This window comes from Cucurbita maxima, unplaced genomic scaffold, assembly GCF_002738345.1.
Source record: "Cucurbita maxima cultivar Rimu unplaced genomic scaffold, Cmax_1.0 Cma_Scf00014, whole genome shotgun sequence".
In the NCBI taxonomy this organism is placed as follows: domain Eukaryota; kingdom Viridiplantae; phylum Streptophyta; class Magnoliopsida; order Cucurbitales; family Cucurbitaceae; genus Cucurbita; species Cucurbita maxima.
The window spans coordinates 4,816,503-4,832,952 of NW_019272030.1; the positions used below are offsets into that span (position 1 = coordinate 4,816,503).

A 16,450-nucleotide genomic window follows, 5' to 3' on the forward strand; every position below is an offset into this window, starting at 1 on the left:
AGAAGAAAGGGTACTGCCAGGAACAGGTAGTTTTAGGATTTTGAAAAGGAACATATTCTTTCGAGAAAAAAGATCACTACCAGTTTTAGCTGTTTTTTATATAAACATCGTGGCCAATAAAATGATGGTCGATTAGTCTTGCCACTTAATATTAATCTAAATGGTTCCACCTACTATGTTTTTTTTTTCTTTGCACAAAAGAACAGCAGAATAAAGTGTCAGTAATTGAGTCTATAATTTCTATATATTTAATATCTAGATAGATTAAACAATCCCTCAATCCGGGTTGCAACTGTATAGCACCTACCTATATATTATACATTTCTATTACGAACCTAATTTAGATAAAGAAAACACAGGAGAGAAGAAGATATTGAGTTTTCACAAACAGAAAACATCACATAATATCCATTATATGCCAAAGCTTCTTCAATTGATTAAGCCCTCAAGTCTAAAGCGTTCTTGGACTGATGATATGTACATGGCAGCCTTTCGATCGATATGTTCGTCAACAAAACCCCCACCACCTTGAGGGTTCCTAAAGTTGGCCTCGTGGACATTATTCATGGCTTGATCATGAACAACTCTTTGGTTCGATGGAGCCATCGCAGCCCTCTCCTGGCGATGAACCATAAACGAAACATGACTTGAACACGACGCCATACCTTCCCCATGGAGAGGGCCCAACATGCCCTTCACAAGGCCTCTTGCTCTACACCTCGCATCCATCTCTTTCCTGATCTGAGTTTTCTTTTTGCAGCTGGGGAGTGGGGTATTTATAAGTGAAGGAGCAAGTGATCTAGATTTTTATCTCATCTAATTCAGAGATGGATATGAGAGAATTTTGAGTGTATTCTAGGGTGACCCACCAAGGGAAAAAACAAATATGTAGGAGCATAATATTCAAAAGATTATTGTTCTTACCAAGTTATATTGGTAAGACATGGATGGAGACCTTAGTCTTTAATCAATTTAATATAGATTAATGTGTTATGATTATAGCCAAATAAAGGGTTAGATCTAATCTCTTGATTAATAACATTTGTGTAATGGAGAATCCAATCTCCTGGACAAAGGGAAAGATCTTCTTCTACCTATTAATTCAAAGTTAATCAATCATGGTTTCTATTTTTCTAATAGGTTAGCCACTCAGACTTTAACATTTGTTCTCCAATAATTAAATATGTAAATGTTCTAAGAATAATATCATTTGTAAAAATAAATGGATGGAATATATGAGATTAATTAATTAGTTAACTCTTTTCTTAATTGCTTTTAAGAAATTCGATCTTCTAGAGAGAAACACAAACAGATGGCACACACCTAATGTGACTTCTACTTAGCAGACTTGTTTAACAATATGGAGGAAAAGTTGTAGAGTTAAAGCCGTGCAAGCCCAAAGAAAATAATATCTTACTTGTGTATCAAATCTCTCCACCCTAGTGTATCTTCGAGTGAATTTGAGAAACAAAATCCGACAAATGATTCAGTTTGTGTGTTTACAAGCTAAGCTATTGGGAGATTGAAGCCAAGGCACATTAACTTCAAATTGGGGATTCTGACAAATTTTGATGCTTGAAAACGGCATTCAGCTTCAGCCCATTCGCCTGGCTCGTCGTCTCCGCTGAACGGATCCCATGGCCAGCTTTGTTTCTGTTTCTAAGTTGTTCGTTGGCTGGAAGCCAACCCCACTATCAAATTTACCTGCGCGCGACTCCTTCAGCAGGTATTCTATTCATATCACCACTGCAATCCTTCCATTTTCTCTCTTATTTTTCGAGCTCAAGCCGTTGTTTCGTGACAACTCCTAATTAGCGTATTGTTTGTCACTTTTATTTGGCGTTTGTAGTTCGAATTCTCTAAGAACCAATGCTCTCTCAGTGAAATCCGATTACTCTTGCTTTGAAGTGAGTTACAATCTCTCAACTCTATCATTCACTGATTATTGCCGTTTAGCAGTTTTCCCGTTGCCCTAATTGAGATTGACCCATTTGATTTCGTTACAATTCCTTCAATTTGGTGGAATGTGGATGTTATTGTGAAACTTGATTCGGCTACTAAGTCTGTTTGTGATTCTTAAGGTTAGGGATTTAAGCTATCGACCTCCAGGGACCGAGCATTCTCTTCTCGACACAGTTAATTTTTCCCTTCGAGAGAAAAGGTATAATTTGCTGCTCTGGTTTCAGTGTATATTGGTGTAGTATATCGTGACGAGGGGTTCAAGCTTTGAAAGAAAAGTTATCCCATACTCTCTAATGATGGTCATGGATAGGAAAATGGTTGTAAAAGTTGACGATTGAATAAATTATCTTTCTGAAGCCTAAAATTTTCTTGAGTTCTAGTAATTATATTACAGTTCAACCTGGCTAACCTGAATCAACTATCAAGGTACTTGTGAAGGACTTGTCTGTCCTCCCTTTTAGTAATAAAGGGCGTTTCACCACATATCTCTAACATGGACTTCTTCCCCAAGAGTTTATTAATGCTCACATATACCTCATTATCGTCCCCACATGATTCTCCTTTCTGTTGATTTATGCAGTTTTGGGTTAATTTTTGGACAAAGTGGAAGTGGGAAAACTACTTTATTGCAGGTTTTGCTATTTTCTTTCAAATTTTAATGTATTAGGCCTTCCCTCACATCTCTCATGCTCTTTTTTATCTACTTATTTGTTGATTTATTGTTTACGAGTATGTTAATCTTTCTTCCCGGTCTTGTTTAGCTTCTTGCAGGTCTGAGCAAGCCAACTTCTGGTTCCGTTTATGTCCAAAAGTACGGTAAAGATGACAAACCATGTCAGTCTTCTCAACCGTTAACCACTGATAGGGTTGGCATTGTCTTTCAATTTCCAGAGAGGTATCGTCCATTTTGGTTAGCCTTGATAAGACTAATATTTTGAAACTAGTTTTGAATATCGTTGAACTAGAAATGTGATTAAGGCTGCTTTAATCTCATAGAGTTGTGTGGCCTTTCTTTTTCATACATATCACCTCATTTTCCTGCTATTTATCTTCATTCCTTTGGATGGGAAACACTTATATTAATGAACAAAGTATGTAGGAAGGACTAGGTTTCCAACCCGAATGATCGGAACAAAGGAGCTTATAGCAGAACTCTTCCATTGGTCAAAAAGAAAAGAAAAAAAAGTGGAAAAAAAAAACAAAAACTTGTTAAAGAGGGAGTCATCTAGACACATTAATCCAGTCCTAAATTTCATTCTGCTCCTTACATTTCCCTCAATAAACCTTTCTTCTTTACTAATTTTTCAAGAAAATAAAAAACCGGTAAATCTTCATCATTTATAGCATATGAAATGATAAGTTACTGAAAATATTCTTTTGCTGAAGGTAGGTACTTTGTTGCAGACAACGTGCTAGATGAAGTCACATTTGGGTGGCCGCGGCAGAAGAGTGATGTTTATTTGAAACAGGACCTTGCCTTGAGACTCCAAAGAGCAATTAATTGGGTACTTTTGATCTTTCCCATCAACAGCTGATTACATTCTTTTTGTTATGTTGGCATACATGTTTTTTTTATTATTTCATTATAATTATTATTATCGCGATGGATTGCTTTATTCCTTTCTGTCGATGACTGTAGGTGGGATTAAATGGCATACCCTTGGACAAAGATCCTCACTCTCTCAGTGGTGGCTACAAGCGCCGTCTTGCCTTGGCAATCCAACTGGTAAGCCTAAATAACAAAATGAACTCATGCGAGGAATAGAATCTAGAGTACAAAAATTGTGCCTTTTATTTTTAGGTCTAATCTAACAACATTTTAAGGTTAGATAAATTGAATAATTGATTATTGATGGAAAATATTGTCGACTCCACAATATTAGTGGTAGTTGGGGTACTACTATAGTTAATACATGATTTTTATTGCTAGCCTGGAGAAATAAATTAATGCTATTCTTTTTTCATCTGATTCTAGTTCCAAATTGTTTTGTTAAAATATAATTCGTTGTTCTATTTGTACCTTTCAAAATGCTTGTGTACCTGCATTCTTAAACAGAACATATACATTGAATAAAATCATTTTTTTGCAGGTGCAGTTCCCAGATCTGTTATTACTGGATGAGCCTCTAGCTGGTCTTGGTATGAAGATCCATTTCACGATCCTTATAAATATAATAGTATTGTCTATAAACTAAAGAAGTTGAATGTCCCACAAACTTGGGGATTTGATAAAAAATGGGAAATCCAACTAAGGAAATTCTGGATCATTTAGTTCACGTATTTCGGTTGGCTTGATGGCTTTTTTATCATTGAAATTCGAGGAACTTAAGGTCTTCACCTTTAGTATTTCATTAATCAAATCACAAGGCTAGAATGAATAGCTTCCACTTCAACGTGTTGTAAGCTATTCAAACTTGGGTTCTCATTTGCCCTTGGCTTTAAATTATGTTTAACAACAATTTCTTGGAACTAATGTTTTATTGGAAGAATTTTCTATTGTTTTTATAAGGACTGGTTCATATCGTTTGGCATCTTGGCATATGAAGCTTTTTGAAATGTGGGATGTAATTTTGGCCTATGCTTTTGTTTAATGCTCTTTCATTCTTATGATAGATTGGAAGGCTCGTGCTGATGTTGTGAAGCTTTTAAAGAATCTAAAGAAAGACTTAACTGTACTTGTCGTCAGCCATGATCTCAAGTTAGTCTCTGCTCTTTCACTCCCTCTTCCAGCTTTGTCTTAACTATTAGCCATCCCCCACCCCCCCAAAAAAAAAAAAAAAAAAAAAACAATTCTCTAATTACATGATTAGTTTAAATAGATTTGCTACAAGCTCTTAATTCAACGTAGGCCATAGATTTGTTCTCTTTCTGTTAGCTATAGTAATGAAAAGCCGATGGGACATTTTTTTTGTTAATTTGTTAAAATAATAATGATGTTTATGTAGCTTAAAAAAGTTATCTAGAACTATTCTCCCCTCATTAGTGTACCTTGAGGTTGTGCCCATATCCCTGTTGCAAGTTATTCTGGAATTTGAAATTTGTTAAGATTCAAGTTTATTGCTCCAAACCTAATGCAACTACACTTTTGCTTCTACCAAACCAACATCTGGTAAAAGAAAATTGACACTGCCATTCTCTTGCACTGTATGTTAACCTGTTCTGATCTCATTTGATAAAGGTGTTCATGTTCACTCATTAATTCTGTGTGCCTTTCAGAGAGTTTGCTGGCTTGGTTGACTATTCATGGAGAATGGAAATGGGCGGTGTTCTTAGAGAAGAAGCTCTGCCTGTTTAATTTGTAATTTTTGACTATGCGTTCATGCTGTGAGTATAATTTCCTGCTGTTATGGCTTCTTTATTATTTTCTCTTGCTTCTTCCATTTCTGTTCACAAAAGCTTGCGACAGTCTGGTGGCCAAGCTTGTGTTGGATTTTCTAAAATGAACTGTTCTTTATCTAGTCATGTAGCTATGAGAACTAAAATTTGTCAGTTTACCAGGAGGAGAATATCCATGTTTATACGTATGGTTTGACATTTTTGTACAGTTTCAAAAAGATTCTTTCAGAGAGAGTGCCGTTGCATTATCTCTGGGAATGAATTCTCCTCATTTTAATGAAATCTTTTGTCTTTGCCTTGAATTTCCAGCATGGAATCAACCACAGCTGTGTACACTGGTGCAGTTTCATTCACGCTTTTGCGAGTCACTGCATCAACTCAAGGACCAAAACTGGTCGTAGATTCGCAAGGTTATGGTAACCAACCCATATTGAATTGCCTCTGTTTCTAATGGGGAAGTTTTCGAATCGTTGTACATCCAATAATAGTGTCAGAACTTTAAAACAACATATATGCCGAAACAATTTTGGACTGAAGTCTTTTTCCAAATCTTCAACATACTAGACTTTGTTATTATTCATCTGCATTTGATTTTCTATGAATTATTGTCTGGTTCATTTACAACTTAACTGGACTAGATGAACTCTTACATCCCTCTTCAAACGAGGCGTGATGTAGAGAAGAGAAGTTCGATTTCGTTCGATATCGACATTTGATATGATAATCCTTAAGAACTAAGATACAGTTCAGTTGGTTTCTTTGTTTTGGAACCTTAGGATTTTGGGTTCCTCCTGTTTTCTGGTAATCGTTTGCAGACGATGGAAATTGAAGGCTTTATCCCACTAAATAAATTGGTTTATTTTAGGGTGATTTAGTGTGAAAAGAATAATATGATTCATGAATATAGATAGGGTTCCACCATAATTGTATTGCGATCAGTTTCCCTTTATTCGTTAACAGTTTGGCAAGTGGTTCAGATTCTGCAACCTTTCTAAGTATATTCCCAGCAGCTGATTCCATACATATGGATAGAACTAAAGGGTTCAATCTTGAGAGTTATCTCCTCAATTTTGAAATTTTCATTAAATGAAGCTATAAGATCATATGTTATGGATATGGATTTAATTAGATCACATATTGCGAGTTAACCTAAAATTTGGAAGAGAGAAATTTCATAAGTTAACCTAAAATATATATAGTAATTATTTAGAACGTGAAGCATAAATTTTAGGAGTCGCTCACGATGAAATTGGCGGTAAGATAAGCGGCAACTCTCCGACCAAAGTCCCGCGGTTTAGATGACACGTGATCCGCAGCGCCCTCGGTGGTCCTCCACAACTTGGGGCAATCGCTATCAATAATACCCACAAAAATTTTACTCTCAAAACCTTTCCTCCAGTCGCCATGGAAATAGATATAGTCAAGTCCTACAAATTACGAAGCTACGCACCTAAACTTTCCTTGCCTATCCTAAAACCAACACCCCACATTCACCGTTTTCCTCCTCCAATCCACGCTTCCCTTCTGTACCTTTCCCCTTTCCCTCTCTGCTTTACTTTTAAGCCTTCCCTTCTTCTTATTCTTCTTCCTTTTTGCTACTGCGAGGATTTGTTCTTCATTTCTACAGCTTTAGTCGTTTCTGGTCATAAGTTTTTGTGGGCTGTTCTTGAAGTCTGCTTCTGGGCGGAGATTGTGGAGGGTTTTCAGCATGGACAACGAGTATGACAAACTTATCAGGAGGATGAACCCGCCTAGGTACTCCTCTTCCTTCTTATGGGCATCTCAAAATGAAACGGGTTTTGATTTTCGACTCGGATGGTGTTTTAATTCTTTGCCTCTGTAACTACTGGAAATCTGTTGAGTTTCCGTTTTTCTCTTCCAAGTTTCTTGGTTTTGCTGACTTCTTGGAGTAATGTCAACAATCAAAAGCAGATGTGGTTTGGTTTCTATTGCAATCCAGTTACTCGAGTTGAAGTGAATGAACTCATGATGTATTAGTCTTGTGGCTGTTTGTTTCTAGAATAATTCTCCTCTTTGTTTTACTTCAGAATACAATTGCTTCTCTGCTTTTCTTCTTCTGATTTATTTTATTCATTCCGTCCCTTCCCTGCAGAGTTGTGATTGACAATAACGCTTGTAAGGATGCTACCGTCATCCAGGTGCTTTCTCTAGGATTTTGATGATCTTCAAGTCTGCCCTGCACTTATTGTTCTTCTTTTTTCTCTTTAAAAAAAAAAAAAAAAAAAAAAAAAAAAAAAAAAAAAAAAAAAAAAAAAAAAAAAAAAAAAAAAAAAAAAAAAAAAAAAAAAAAAAAAAAAAAAAAGGTTCAATCATGAGCTAAAGATTGCTACCATTTCTTTCCTCCTACTCATTAGGTTGACAGCATGAACAAGCACGGGATTCTCTTAAAAGTCGTGCAAGTCCTCATGGATATGAACTTAGTAGTGACCAAAGCTTATATCTCCTCTGATGGAGGTTGGTTCATGGATGGTAAGTAGTTCTGACTTTTCAGTTACTTTGAACCTGAAAAGCTTAACCACTTATGGGTTACTTTGTTTTCCAGTTTTTAATGTTATCACTTGTGAAGGAAACAAAATCAGAGATCAAGAAGTGATAAACGCCATACAAATGGTAAACCTCCTTTCAATTTATAGGATTTTGGACCCTTGTACATGTACTATGGGATAAATAAATGAATGTTTCATCTCTTATGAGGGCTGTGTTATAATGAGATTATTAACTTCACTACACAGAGGCTTGAAGTTGATGCGAGTTTTGTGCCATCTTTGAGGGAATCCGTCGGTGTGATGCCCTCAGAAGATCACACCTCGATCGAGCTGTCTGGTAATGACAGGCCTGGTTTATTGTCTGAAGTTTGTGCTGTTCTTGCGGACCTTCACTGTAATGTAGTAAATGCTGACGTTTGGACACACAATAATAGGGCTGCAGCTGTAGTGCATGTGACAGATGATGCCACTGGCGGAGCCATCAAAGATACACAGCGGCTCTTAACAATCAAGGAGTTACTGTGCAATGTTCTCAGAGGGAATGGCGAGTTAAAGGAAGCCAAAATGACCCTTTCTCCTCCTGGGGTCACCAGCACAGACAGAAGGCTGCATCAGATCATGCAGACTGATAGAGATTATGAAAGGGCTGGCCAAACAAGGCTTGAGGTTGAACATAAGAACTTGAGACCCCATGTTACTGTCTTGGATTGCACAGAGAAGGATTACACTGTGATTACTACCAGATCTAGAGATCGCCCTAAGTTGCTGTTTGATGTCATTTGCACTTTGACGGACATGGAATATTTTGTCTTTCATGGGATGGTCAACACTGGGAGAATGGAAGCTTATCTGGTAATTTTAAGATCCCTTGACCCATTTAAGCTTTTGAGTTAGTTGTGATTTAAAAGAAAACTGGTACTTTTCTTTTCAGGAATTTTACGTAAGACACAAGGATGGGTTGCCGATTAGCTCTGAAGCAGAAAGAGATCGAGTATTGAATTGTCTTGAAGCAGCTATTGAAAGAAGGGAGTCTGAGGTGCAAGAGAAGCCATTGTTGTGTTTCTTTTGCTTATTGTTTGAAGGTGAAGTATCTGCAATATATAATGTTGTCTGGCTTCCTTTGCAGGGACTTAAACTAGAACTGTATGCAGAAGACAGAGTTGGGCTCCTGTCAGATATCACAAGAGTATTTAGGGAGAACAGCCTTTGTATCAGGAGAGCAGAAATAGCCACCAAACATGGAAAAGCAAAGGACATTTTCTATGTTACAGACATGACAGGAACCTCCATTGATGCAAAGATTGTTGAGTCCATTCGAAAACAGATTGGGGACGCCATGTTACAGGTGAAACACAGCTCGTGCCTCTCTGAAACGTCCCCAAAGGAGACAACAACAGGAGTCTTCTTGGGGAACTTCTTCAAGGCAAGAACATTCCAAAATTTCAAATTGATAAGATCCTACTCTTGAAAGCAGCTGCTCTGCCCTTTGTGTGCATATTCTTTCACAAGTAAAAAAGATGCACAGATACACGATTAAGTTCAAGGGACAATGTAAATGTATAGGAACCCTTCCGTTTACCCTTACAAGTGAGGGGTTTGGAATAACTATAAACCCAGAAGAAGCCTACCTTCTTCTGTTGAAAGGCAAGTTTGATTGGATGTATGTATTTGTTGTCTTTTAAGAAAATGATGTACACAGGACAGTGTAGTGTGAGGAAAATGCTCATTCTACAAAAATTGTAGAAAAGACTGTAAAGCTGTAATTATTGGTCTCAAACTCGATGGAAATAGATGCACAAAATTGCCTTCTTATTGTATGTTTGAAGATCTTTAGGAATATCATTCACCAATTGTTGAAACGTGATAGTTCTTGTATTGTTTGAAGAATCTGTAAAATTGGATCTGCTTTTGGAGAGGAAGGAAGAAATGCTAATAACTCACTGGATATAACAGACAACATTGATGGGGAGGTTTCTTGAACCCACTCCACATGTTGCTTAGCAAGTGGAACCTCTCCAGCATCTGCAAAACCTTTCAGTAAAGTTACATGGGAGTCTGGGTGAGCAATGTCGCTTGTGAGACCACGGAGTAATTTGGAAGCAGCAAGGAAATGACCTGCAGTGTTTTGAACCCAGGCTAAATTAAATGAAAATATTGAATACAGAACCGTTTTCTGGTCCTCAGGACTCTTTGTAGGACAAAAAGAGGCAAGGAGGCTCGATGTGGACACTGCTACTTCAGATGAGTGTTGGGCAACATAGCCGACAAGGGTATAGTCGAAGAGATAACTCCAAAGAGAGTGATTTGGCCAATAGAAGGGAGGATGTTACAGGGTCAACAATGGCTTTGGTTGTTTATGAAGAGGGTCTAGGTAACAAATGGGTGTAATCTAAGAGATAACCTATAACGGTCCAGGTTTGGGCTCAAGCCCACCGTTAGTCGATATTGTCTTTTTTGGACTTTCTCCCAAGGTTTTAAAACGCGTCTGCTAGAGAGAGGTGTGGGGAGAGGTTTCCACACTCTTATAACAAATGTTTCGTTCCTCTCTCCAACCGACGTGGGATCTCACAATCCACCCGTTTCAAGACCAAGTGTCCTCGTTGGCACTTATTCCTCTCTCCAATTTATGTAGGATCTCATAATCTATCCCCTTCAGGGCCTAGCGTCTCATTGGCGCACCGCCCGGTGTCCACCCCCCTCGGGGCTCAATGTTCTTGCTGACACACTGCCTGGTGTCTGGCTCTGATACTACTTGTAACCACTAAGATCCACCGCTAGCAAATATTGTCCTTTTTGGGCTTGCCCTTTCAGGCTTTCCCTCAAGGTTTTAAAACGCGTATGCTAGTGAGAGGTTTCCACATTTTTATAAAAAATATTTTGTTCCCTCTCCAACCGATGTGTGTTCTGATATAACTCCACGGGAGAGTGATTTAGCCCATAGAAGTGAGGATAAGGGTCAACAATGGCTTTGGGTGTTAATGAAGGGTGTTATCCAACAGATAACCCAGGAGAGAGTGATTTGGGACATAGAAGAGGTTTTGTAAAGGGTCAGGTATGGCGGTGACTATGGGACTTGTTATGTGAGAAACAAATGACTCCAAACTAGAAGCATATAACAAACACACAAGAATTAACCAGGGAAGTGACTTGCCTGCTTTACACAGACACAGGATAAAAGTGCTCAGCAAGGTTCCCGCAAGATTTACATCCTGTTCAACACACTTGCTAAACACTTCAAAAGCAGCTTCCAGTTGTGATTCCTGACAGAGCCCTTGAAGCAGGGACGTGTAGATTGTAATGTCAGGTTCTACCTTTTTTCCAAGCATATGACGGTAGAGCACCAAAGCTTCCTCCATCTGATTGGATTTAGAAAACTTTTGAACGAGGATGTTATACGTCTTTAAGTTACCTCCACAGCCACTGGCAAACATCTCATCCCACAGCTTCCTAGCAGGCCGAAGTAGATCTTCTCTACAACATGCTTCTAGCACAGAATTGTAAAAATATACATCAGGGGCAAACCCATTTTTCTTCATCTCCTGCAAGACTCCATAGGCCTCTTTCACCATTCCAGCCTTGCATAAGAATGAAATCCTTAAACGATATCTATCATAATCATCGAAGTAGTTATGTTTACTCAGAACTTGATAAACTTCCAACAGCTCGTCAAGCTTTCCATGCTTGCATAAATTCCTACTCAGATTCCTTAAAGTCAAGAGAGTGGGAAATCGCTCTTTCTCGACCATGAACATCAAGAACATAATAGCAGAGGAAGGATCGATGGCAGCGACTGATCCTATCAGCACATTAGAAACATCTTCATCCATAGGAAAATTTGCTCTCACAATAACTTCACCTAACTCTTTAGCTTCACATATCCGTCTCCCAGCTATTAAAGCAAATAAAAACTCCTTATAATCATGAAGCCTTGGAGCTACCCCCAACTTTCTCTTCTTCTTCAGGGTTTTCTCCCTATCAACCACACTCCCTGCTAACCGATATGCTTCTCCAAGAATCCAATACGTCAAAAAGTCAGGCTTGCAACCCCTGTTCTTAAGCTCATCCAAAATATTTGAAGCTTCTGAAAGTCTAGATGCCCCACAGAGCCCATGAATGATCAGCGTGGCAACGACAGATCCATTGATCTCCGAATTATTGGTCATAGCATCATCTAGCATGTTCAAGACTTTAACTACATCAGCGTTTCTACAAACCCTCCATATAAACACACCAAATCCAAGAGTGTTGAAAGGAATGCCTTTAAGAGACATTTCATCGAACACTTTCTGGGCATGCTCAAAAAACCCATCAGAAGCAAGAGCAGCCAAAAGCGAATTACATGGTTCGGATCCAATAACGTGGGTAACTGAAGTAACCTCCTTAAAAACCAGAAAAGCATCATGTGTCTTCTTGCCAATGATCAACGAATCAATAACAGAGTGATAAACTGATAAATCGAGACCAATTCTCTGAGTTTTTACCTGTTTCAAGAGACAATGAATGGCCCCAAATTGGCGTGAAAGAGAGAGAGACTTGAGAACCGACTTGTAGGATTCAGAATTGTGGGCGAAACCAGGTTGCTGAGAAGCCCAATTGAAGAAACCGAGAGCGAGGGAGTGATGACTGAGAAGATGAGGATCGATGACTTGAGAGACAAGCGATGGATTTAGCGTTTCGCGAAAACCGAGTCGATGCAAATTCTGCTCCAGTGAAGGGGTCCATGATCCAGCCGGGCTTGTGTGATTTGAAATTGAAAGTACGGTTCTGCTCACTCGAGTAGCTAACTCTTGTAAATGGGGTTTCATTTCAAAACTGCGCGGGAGTGAACGGCTTTCGTTTCTGAGTCCGTCCTTCCTCGAATTGTCTCCTTTGGGAGTAATTGATGAACAATATGGAGGGAAAATGATTTATCATGATTGAACTTTAAAAAAAAAATAATAATAATGATAATAATTTTTCCTCGAAATTGGATTCAAGCATTAATAAAAAAAGTTCATGGATTGAACTTAATACAATTCACCAATAATTCGTCGATGAACTTTAATTTTCTTTTAATGAAAATGTATTAATTCCAACTTAAGATTTACAATTGCAATTCTAAAAAAAGGATATTTTTTGTTTCTTTGAGATTGGTAAGGAAACCTCGTGTAGGCTCATGGGTGATCTGTGTTCGTATAGTATTTCTCTTCCCTGCTTTCCTTAACTTCAAGTTGAAGCCATCGCAACCCAACCAAATCCCTCTTACAGAAGTGGCAGCCACTACCATCTGCTACAAAGCCACATCGCGACGGCATGGATAATCGGAAGGTTATCGTCTGCGACAACGGAACTGGGGTATCTCTTTCTTCTTTTAACCGCTGCTTCAACCTATCGATTTCTCCCCCCTCGATCACCCTCTTCTCGATTCGGTTACCTAAAATTAGATCGTTGATTAATCGCAGTATGTGAAATGTGGATTCGCCGGGGAGAATTTTCCCACATCTGTGTTTCCTTGTGTGGTGGGGAGGCCCCTGCTTCGCTACGAAGAATCGCTCATCGAACAGGAGTTGAAGGTTCGCAATTTCCCTGTTTTGTTTGCGTCGCTCATCGAACAAGAATCGCTCCTCCGTTTTCATTTGAATATTGTAGTCACGTGAACTCAGAAATCATGTCTGAATTACTCCCAGGACATTGTCGTCGGAGAAAGCTGTGCAGATTTGCGTCATCAACTTGATATAACCTATCCAGTTCACAATGGAGTTGTCCAAAACTGGGATGATATGGGTCATGTGTGGGACCATGCCTTTTTCAATGAACTGAAGGCAAGGATTTTGTAGCACTTACAATCAGCATTACACATATAATGCCGAACTAAATTGCTTCTGTGTTTGCTGCCAATAGATAGATCCAAAAGAATGTAAAATTTTGCTCACAGACCCACCTCTGAATCCTTCAAGGAACCGTGAACAAATGGTTTGTGAGCTTTGATTTTCTTTCAATCTTCTTTCGATTTCATTAATGAGTTGGGTCAATTTAACCTCACAGGTTGAGACGATGTTTGAGAAGTACAACTTTTCTGGGGTCTTCATTCAAATCCAAGCAGTTCTGACTTTGTATGCTCAAGGTGCTTATAAAGATGAATGAAGGTGTACCTTCCCTTATATATTTGGTTAGTAGATCATAATTGTTGAACAGAAAAGTAAATATGATTACGATGCAGAAGAAAAAGGCATACACCTACGGTAAACACCCTCAAATTCACTCTTGTTTTTCAGCTAATTCTTCACTCATTCTTCTTCCTCTGCTAGGTTTACTGACCGGGTTAGTCATCGACTCCGGTGATGGTGTCACTCATGTGGTAAATAATTTACATATTGCTGAAATCTTTCATCTTCCTTATGCTTATTGAACAAAGTACATTTGTTGTCCAGGTTCCAGTTGTTGATGGTTACTCATTTCCTCATCTTACAAAAAGAATGAATATAGCTGGGCGACACATTACTTCATATCTTGTCGATTTACTCTCACGGAGAGGGTGCGAATTGTTTTTCATTGCACAGTCAATATCAAATCTGGATGGAAATTAAGAGATTATTTCTTCAGTTAAATGGACTGTTCTTTGGCTAACACATGCAACTTCTTGAAGGTATTCGATGAATAGGTCTGCTGATTTCGAGGCCGTTAGGGAAATTAAGGAGAAGTTATGCTATATAAGGTCGACTAAATAATTTGACTTCGTATGCTTTTGATATGTGCTTGTTCACCACGCTTTAATGATACATGTACGTATGTATATATGTGCAGTTATGACTACAAGAGGGAATATCAACTGGGGCTTGAGACCACCATTCTTGTCAAGAACTACACTGTAAGTCACCTTTCGAAATTCTTCGAAGGATTCAAATTAACCATACTCTGTATAAGTAAAGTCCTCTGACTTAGATTGAAGAGTCTGCAAGTTCACAACAGTAATAATCCTAATGGACCTAGCTATATAACTTAAAGGGTGATAGCCCCAAAGGCCAATAACTCCAGGTTGCCTCAACTCAACTAAGATGGCGTGTTCTTAGTTGAAATACTCGAATATTAACATTCCCCAGAACAATGTCGGAAAATATCTACCGTGGCTCAATTTTTTTATGCGTGTGCTTTGAACGACCCAATTAGGGTTTCAATTTTAAGCGCGTAAATACACTTTTATAGGCTATATTTCTTCAAAATTTGGGTTGAAATCATTGCATTCGAACTCCAGGTTGCCTCAACTCAAGTAAGATGGCGTATTCTTGTTCTGACATGATTTGCAGACTTTTTTTGAAGTTTGTTGATTTGATATCTCTTTTACTTGGTTTTGGTCTTACTGAGAGTTGTGTTTGATGTTATTTCAATTTCACGTGGATGATTTACTTTGAGCAGCTTCCAGATGGAAGGGTGATCAAAGTTGGCACCGAGCGTTTTCAAGCTCCCGAGGCGCTTTTTACACCAGTAAGCCTCTGATTTTTAACAAAGCTTTTTTTTTTCTTTGTTCAACATTGTTATGTGCACTGTACTTATAACAATGTTGAGTAAAACAAGGTTGATTAAATAATAAATGAAGTGGTTCCTTGATGCAGGAACTGATAGATATTGAAGGGGATGGCATAGCAGATATGGTTTTTCGTTGCATTCAGGAAATGGATATTGACAATCGGATGATGGTATGGTTAGATGTTTCATATGATTTGAAGAAATGGATATTCATTTTTGATGTTAAAGTAAATATGAATATCATTGGTTTGCAGCTTTACCAGCATATCGTTTTAAGTGGTGGGAGCACAATGTATCCAGGATTGCCTAGTCGGTAATTACTTTATGTTTTTAACTATAATTACTTCATAGGGTTGACCCGTAATTGGTGTTTAATATGTGTTTAGAGCTTGAGTACATGGGTGACTAATTGTAATAATATTCAGTTTGGAGAAGGAAATAGTTGAGCGCTATCTCGAAGTCGTGTTGAAGGGAAACAAAGATGGTTTAAGGGTAATATCTAATCCGAACCCGTTAGCTATTAGATATTATATGTGCCTGTAATTAATATGAATGATTCATAGAAACTGAGATTGCGCATAGAGGATCCACCAAGAAGAAAGCACATGGTGTATCTGGGAGGTGCAGTCCTAGCAGGAATAATGAAGGTATGTTTGAGTATGGCGATGTCGAAAACGTTATAAAGCATTTGAGAAAAGAGGAGGTCACTGTATGTTGTGACACATCCAGGATGCACCTGAGTTTTGGATCAGCAGGGAGGATTATCTAGAAGAAGGTGTTGGTTGTCTAACAAAATGTGGGCAGGCATGAGTTTTTGGGAATCCGTTGATGCCTGTAAGACCCACGTTCTTGTTTCCTCTCCACTTTACCTCTATTTTCTTTGGTTTCAGAGTTGTAATGCAATCAATCACAACCTGTTTTGAACTCAAACATCGGCGCCTTCTAATTTGTTCTTCAAAGACTCAACTCAATGTCAGTTTATTTCTTTATAAAGTTTCTAATATTAAAACACCGACAAAATCTAAGGCATGACTCCAAATAATACCACCAGAAGGGAGAAATAGACTTCTTTACGTCTAACTCTATATACCCAAAAAATTGAACCTTCTCTTCCACCAGATTTCAAGGACTTGGCCGTTCCA

General features: G+C 38.3%; 4 protein-coding genes across 10 annotated transcripts; 3 read left to right on the forward strand and 1 right to left on the reverse strand.

Annotated features, from left to right (window-relative positions):
• Positions 1-1,441: 1,441 nt before the first annotated feature.
• Positions 1,442-5,874, forward strand: LOC111489049 (ABC transporter I family member 11, chloroplastic). 5 transcript variants are annotated; one of them, XR_002719317.1, is made up of 12 exons: positions 1,444-1,726; positions 1,850-1,907; positions 2,082-2,161; positions 2,543-2,594; positions 2,724-2,857; positions 3,353-3,467; positions 3,602-3,688; positions 4,053-4,101; positions 4,576-4,660; positions 5,179-5,286; positions 5,422-5,483; positions 5,608-5,874. XR_002719317.1 is itself a non-coding variant. In XM_023137072.1 (11 exons), the coding sequence occupies exons 1-10, from the start codon at positions 1,638-1,640 to the stop codon at positions 5,255-5,257; spliced, it is 828 nt and encodes a 275-aa protein (XP_022992840.1). In that variant the 5' UTR covers positions 1,444-1,637; the 3' UTR covers positions 5,258-5,286; positions 5,508-5,874. The 5 variants fall into 5 exon arrangements, 3 of the variants coding, with proteins under 3 accessions (XP_022992841.1, XP_022992840.1, XP_022992839.1); XR_002719316.1 differs by having other exon boundaries at positions 5,179-5,483; XM_023137072.1 differs by lacking the exon at positions 5,422-5,483 and having other exon boundaries at positions 5,508-5,874.
• Positions 5,875-6,536: 662 nt separating this feature from the next.
• LOC111489041 (ACT domain-containing protein ACR6-like) lies at positions 6,537-9,614 on the forward strand. Its single transcript, XM_023137060.1, has 7 exons — positions 6,537-7,053; positions 7,412-7,457; positions 7,674-7,788; positions 7,862-7,929; positions 8,052-8,657; positions 8,737-8,841; positions 8,932-9,614. The coding sequence occupies exons 1-7, from the start codon at positions 7,007-7,009 to the stop codon at positions 9,271-9,273; spliced, it is 1,329 nt and encodes a 442-aa protein (XP_022992828.1). The 5' UTR covers positions 6,537-7,006; the 3' UTR covers positions 9,274-9,614.
• Positions 9,615-9,622: 8 nt separating this feature from the next.
• LOC111489037 (pentatricopeptide repeat-containing protein At5g14080) lies at positions 9,623-12,705 on the reverse strand. Of its 2 annotated transcripts, XM_023137054.1 has the most exons (3): positions 12,287-12,705; positions 10,957-12,184; positions 9,623-9,920 (listed from the first exon to the last, which is right to left on the reverse strand). In XM_023137054.1, the coding sequence occupies exons 1-3, from the start codon at positions 12,608-12,610 to the stop codon at positions 9,649-9,651; spliced, it is 1,824 nt and encodes a 607-aa protein (XP_022992822.1). In that variant the 5' UTR covers positions 12,611-12,705; the 3' UTR covers positions 9,623-9,648. The 2 variants fall into 2 exon arrangements, with proteins under 2 accessions (XP_022992822.1, XP_022992821.1); XM_023137053.1 differs by having other exon boundaries at positions 10,957-12,705.
• Positions 12,706-12,954: 249 nt separating this feature from the next.
• On the forward strand, positions 12,955-16,294 carry LOC111489043 (actin-related protein 2-like). Of its 2 annotated transcripts, XM_023137061.1 has the most exons (15): positions 12,956-13,139; positions 13,247-13,357; positions 13,472-13,606; positions 13,686-13,757; positions 13,830-13,908; positions 14,093-14,142; positions 14,216-14,319; positions 14,431-14,499; positions 14,589-14,652; positions 15,198-15,266; positions 15,395-15,478; positions 15,563-15,621; positions 15,734-15,800; positions 15,872-15,955; positions 16,038-16,294. In XM_023137061.1, exons 1-15 carry the CDS (start codon positions 13,098-13,100, stop codon positions 16,116-16,118), a joined length of 1,170 nt encoding a protein of 389 aa, XP_022992829.1. In that variant the 5' UTR covers positions 12,956-13,097; the 3' UTR covers positions 16,119-16,294. The 2 variants fall into 2 exon arrangements, with proteins under 2 accessions (XP_022992830.1, XP_022992829.1); XM_023137062.1 differs by lacking the exon at positions 13,686-13,757 and having other exon boundaries at positions 12,955-13,139.
• The last annotated feature ends 156 nt before the right edge of the window (positions 16,295-16,450 follow it).